The sequence below is a fragment of the Vicia villosa genome, linkage group LG3 (genome assembly GCF_029867415.1).
Source record: "Vicia villosa cultivar HV-30 ecotype Madison, WI linkage group LG3, Vvil1.0, whole genome shotgun sequence".
Lineage (NCBI taxonomy): Eukaryota > Viridiplantae > Streptophyta > Magnoliopsida > Fabales > Fabaceae > Vicia > Vicia villosa.
Window position 1 is genome coordinate 187,266,749 of NC_081182.1, and position 4,844 is coordinate 187,271,592.

At 43.9% G+C, this 4,844-nt stretch overlaps 1 protein-coding gene across 1 annotated transcript; it reads right to left on the reverse strand.

Moving 5' to 3' along the window:
* Positions 1-1,345: 1,345 nt before the first annotated feature.
* LOC131659539 (uncharacterized) lies at positions 1,346-4,552 on the reverse strand. Its single transcript, XM_058928715.1, has 2 exons — positions 4,348-4,552; positions 1,346-3,912 (listed from the first exon to the last, which is right to left on the reverse strand). The coding sequence occupies exons 1-2, from the start codon at positions 4,550-4,552 to the stop codon at positions 1,346-1,348; spliced, it is 2,772 nt and encodes a 923-aa protein (XP_058784698.1).
* Between the last annotated feature and the right edge of the window lie 292 nt (positions 4,553-4,844).

Sequence of the window (4,844 nt, forward strand, 5' to 3'; positions counted from 1 at the left end):
TGTTCTCCTGAGTTTCTGTTTGACGGGCGGAGAATTTTCTTTAAGGGGTAGCCTGTGCACAACAATATCAGTATCTAATCCAGGCATATCTTCGTAAGACCATGCGAAGATATCAGAATACTCCTTCAACATTCCAATCAACTTTTCTTTCACATTCTCATTCAAAGAAGCCCCTATTTTAACTTCCCTTCTCGTCTATTCGGTGCCAAGATTCACCGTCTCAATAGGCTCTTGATGTGGCTCGATCACTTTCTCTTCTTGTTTCAACAATCTGGCTAACTCATCAGGCAATTCACAATCTTCTTCATCCCCTTCTTCAGCGGCGTAGATAGGGTTGTCGAAGTCATAACGAGGCATAGCAAGATCGTTGTCAATAGAATCTGGAGGAGAAGTGGATCTGCATGGATTATGATTTATGCTTTATTTTAGAATGGAGGGATGATGATGAATAAGAAACGTTGCCATTTTTTTTGATTAATTATAAATATAAAAGTAAAAACGAAAGACAGGGAACAAAATATTTGAATGCAAAAACGTCCTTTTATTAATGATTTTAACATTGAAAAACAACAAATGAGGCCCTACATATGTTCACTGTGTCTTGGGCAGAACACAGGAATTATTGCATGATAAACAAAAACAAACAGTATTACTTTTGATCAAGAGCAATTGAGATGATGTCTTCAGATGACCAGTTGAGAAGCTTCTGTCCCGGGACACCTGGCTTGATCCATTCTTCAATGTCATAATCACTATCCATATCATCAGCAGCAGCACAAATATGGTCCTTGACGATGCCAGCACTAGAGAACTTGATCGGAACGAAGGTTCCGGGCTTCTTGGAGGCCTCATTAGATGAACTCTGACCCAACTGATATCCAATCCCACATTTATCCTGCTTGATTGGCAAATCCAAGACTCGGCCCCATCCTTCAGGATGACCAGATTCAACCACAGCTCTAGCCTCCTTTAGTGAAGACATAGGAGCCTCCAACTTCTTCTTTTCAACATAAGGGATCTTGATAGTCTGGACAGCCTCAAACGCTTGACAAGGTGTTTCGTGGACCTCCCCTTCCACATCAATATATTTGAAAGACGCAAGATGGCTTACCACATGCTCTTCCTCCCCACATATTTTGACTATCTTCCCTTGAGTGGCAAATTTGAGTTTCTGATGCAATGTGGAAGTCACGGCCCCAACAGCATGGATCCATGGACGCCCCAGGAGACAACTGTAAGCCGGGTGGATATCCATCACAAAGAAAGTAATAGTGAAGAGTTGAGGACCTATCATCACTGGTAAATCAACCTCCCCAAACACCGACCTCTTTGAGCCATCAAAGGCTCACACAGTTAATTCGCTTGGCCTTATCTCAACACCAGAATAGTCTAGCCTCATCAAAGACGACTTTGGTAACACATTCAAAGAAGATCCATTATCAACAAGAACACGAGATAGCATAGTCCCCTTGCACTCCACAGATATGTGCAAAGATCTATTGTGTTTTCTACCTTCAGAAGGCAAATCTGCATCAGTGAATCCTAATCCATTTCCAGCATTGATATTAGACACCACCCCTTCAAGCTGATTTACTGAGATCTCAGGAGGGACAAAGGCAGTGCCTAGGAGTCTCAATAAAGCATTTCGATGTGTCTCGGAGCATAAGAGCAACTGTAAGATCGAGATCTTAGATTGAGTTTGACTCAGCTGGTCAACCACTTTATACTCACTCTTCTTGATGATCTTGAGGAATTCTTCCATCTCTTTGGCCACAGTGTCCTCAGAATTAGAACTTTGCCCCTGGTCCATAGTATCTTCTGTCACTCCTTTTGCTTGAGCTAGAGCTTCTGTATTGTCTTTGTGGACATTCTGAGGAGGATTGAGAATACGGCCACTCCTTGTCATTCTTCCAACTCCCACGACATTGTCGACGTCTTCTTTCTCAACTGGTGTCCTAAGTTCAAACTTGGCCCCTTGGTAAAAAACCTCTCCACCGTAGTTCCATGGGATTGCCTTTTCACTAGTATACGGAACGGGACCAGGTGATGTAATAACCAAAGGAGGTGCTCTAGCAGGAATTGGGATCTTAGCAGGAGTGTAGGGGATGGATGCCACATTAATTTCATTCTCAAATACCTCGGGCCGTCGTACGCGCTCAAACTGTAGATACCCACTATCTATCAACTGTCGAATACCATTTTTCACTTTATCACAAACTGAGGAAGTGGCCATGCAATCATTACACAATTCTCCACAACCAGCATATAGACCCATTCTCAGTAATTCTACTTTCAGTAAAGGCAACAGAGAGCCTAACTCAGTCACGTCCTTAACCAAACGAGTGTCTTCAACACAATCGAGGGCGTTTGCAGCATGAGACCCATGAGGGGGCATGGGATTTTGAACAACATTAGGCCCTGGAGTAGGAGTGAACTCAATGGCCTTGGAGTCGAGAAGATTTTGAACCTGATACTTCAATGCTTTGCAGTTTTCAATGTTATGCCCAGGTGCTCCAGAGTGGAATTCACACCTTGCATTAGCATCCCAATTAGGAGGCAACTTAGCAGGAGTTGCTAGAGTTCTCAATTGTACCAACTTCAAGTCGAGGAGGTATGGCAATACTTGTGCATATGTCATCGGGATCGGGTCAAAAGTTCTCTCAGGTGCCTTTGGTTGATACTGGCGCGGAGTATACCCTCGTTGCTGATGTTGCTGAAATGGAACATTCGGTATAGTCACGGCGGCCACTTGTTGATGAGCCTCGCTTTTGCCTTTACCATAATAAGCAGCGCTCATCTCACCCTCTCTTTTCTTGGCAAACCCGTTATAAGGTTTCTTTCCAACAACCCCAGAGGAGGAACTAGCAGCATTCGGATTCTGAATTCTACCAGCCTTAATCCCACTTTCAATTCGCTCACCAATCATAACCAACTCGGCAAAACTTGAGGATGCAGAGCAGGCGGAGTAGTATTGGCCCTCCAGAGTGTTGGTGAACAGATCCATCATTTCTCTTTCCAACATAGGTGGCTGGACTCTAGCTGCCAACTCGCGCCATTTCTGTGCATATTCTTTGAAGGACTCATTAGCTTTCTGGGATAGATTCTGTAACTGAGTGCGATTTGGTGCCATGTCAACATTATACTGATACTGCTTTATGAAAGCATCAACCAGGTCCCTCCAACTTCGGATATTAGCTCTCTCCAATCTCATATACCATTCCAAGGACGCCCCAGTCAGGCTATCTTGGAAGAAGTGCATCAACAATCCTTCATCCTCAGAGTACACATGCATTTTGCGATAGTAAGCTCGGACATGTGTCTTAGGACAAGTATTCCCCTTGTATTTCTCGAAGTCGGGTACCTTGAATTTCGGTGGCACACGGACGCCAGGAACTAAACCCAAGTCATTGATATCCATACCCAATCCTTGGCCTTCCATTGCCCTCATCCTTTCCTCCAGACCTCTAAACATTCTTCCAGCATCATGCGGAAATCCCCATTCACTTTCAGGAAACAAGTCCTCGTGTCGGTCCTCTTCCAACACGGGGATAGCAGCGGCCCTTCTGATTTGTTGTGTAGTCTGTCCTTCAAGGGTAGGCTGGGGAGGCCCACGGGGATTACCTTGATTAGCAGCTGGAGGAATTACACCAGGTCCTCCGATCACAGGTTCACCATTGACACGAATATCAGCAGGATTTCTTTGCGGGGGGTCCGCGACAACCTGAGCAACTGTGTCCATCCTGATTCTGAGTTCTTCTTGGCGATCAGCCATGTTTTGCATGACTTCCATGAACTGAGCCATCTGAGCAGTAACCTGAGTTCTCATCTGGATAAGATCGTCCCTTAACTGATCCATTTGCAGTGAGTGATTAGCCCTTGTGTAGTAGCGATGTGTAGGCGGAGGTGCAATTGCTGAAAGAGAAAACCTGATCAGTCAGATAAGAACACCATCTGATGTACCTGTTTGTGCATGATGTGCATGAGGTGCATGTTTGCATATGATGTGAGGTGCCATTTTCAGAGTATCCAAAATATTTAATATTAATCAAGAATGTTTAACAATGTGACAAAAGATAAGCATCAAGAGGAAACAAAAAGACTCAAATTTCATTAATAATCTCTTTTTGAGTTTGGGCATACCCATACATTGACAAGATAGTTCAAACAACAGAAAAGATAAAGGACCCCATCCAACAAGCCTGGTGGTGGTCATGAAATACAAGCTCAAACACTAATCCATCTTGGTGTAAAACAAAGGTCCTCCTTGTTTAAAGTGCTCGTCGCTCCACTTCTTAGTTTCATCAAACATCTTCTTAGTCACTTCTCGATCTCTTCCTTTGACAAAACTTTGAATCACCACATCTTTGCGAAACAACTGCCCATCTAACATATCACAGTGGGCCACCAAGCTCTCACATCCTTTGCAATCAGGGAGGGTATTCTTTTCAGATGTACTTTCCATTTCTGCTATCTGGTTTCTGAGCTTTGCATTCTCTTCTGTTAGTCGAGCGGAATGGAGATGACTACCTTTAAGTTGTGTCTCCACGGCCATGCTTTGAGTAATTTCCTCTTCAAACTTCTTCTTGATTGCTACCCTCTGAGTGGTTTCCTCTTCAAGCTTCTTTTTCAAACTCTTTACTTCGGCCCTAGCCTCTTTCTCTACTCTGAGCTTGTGAGCCCTCAAATCTTCTCTGTACTCTCGCTTGAGTTTTTCTTCTGCTTTCTTCACCGCTTCTTCTATAACCCTTTGATGGTCCTCAATACGAACAGTGGTAGCTCTTTCACCCTTTTCAGTTCTAGCCCTTTTTTGAACTCTGGAAGATCCTCCTTTCAGCATTTTAACC

Bases quoted from the DNA above. Each gene is read 5' to 3' on its own strand.
- LOC131659539 (XM_058928715.1), bottom strand. From the start codon at position 4,552: ATGGCCGTGGAGACACAACTTAAAGGTAGTCATCTCCATTCCGCTCGA. The intron at 3,913-4,347 runs GTTTTGTCAAAG...TTTCTCTTTCAG, and splicing joins CAAAGATGTGGTGATTCAAA to CAATTGCACCTCCGCCTACA.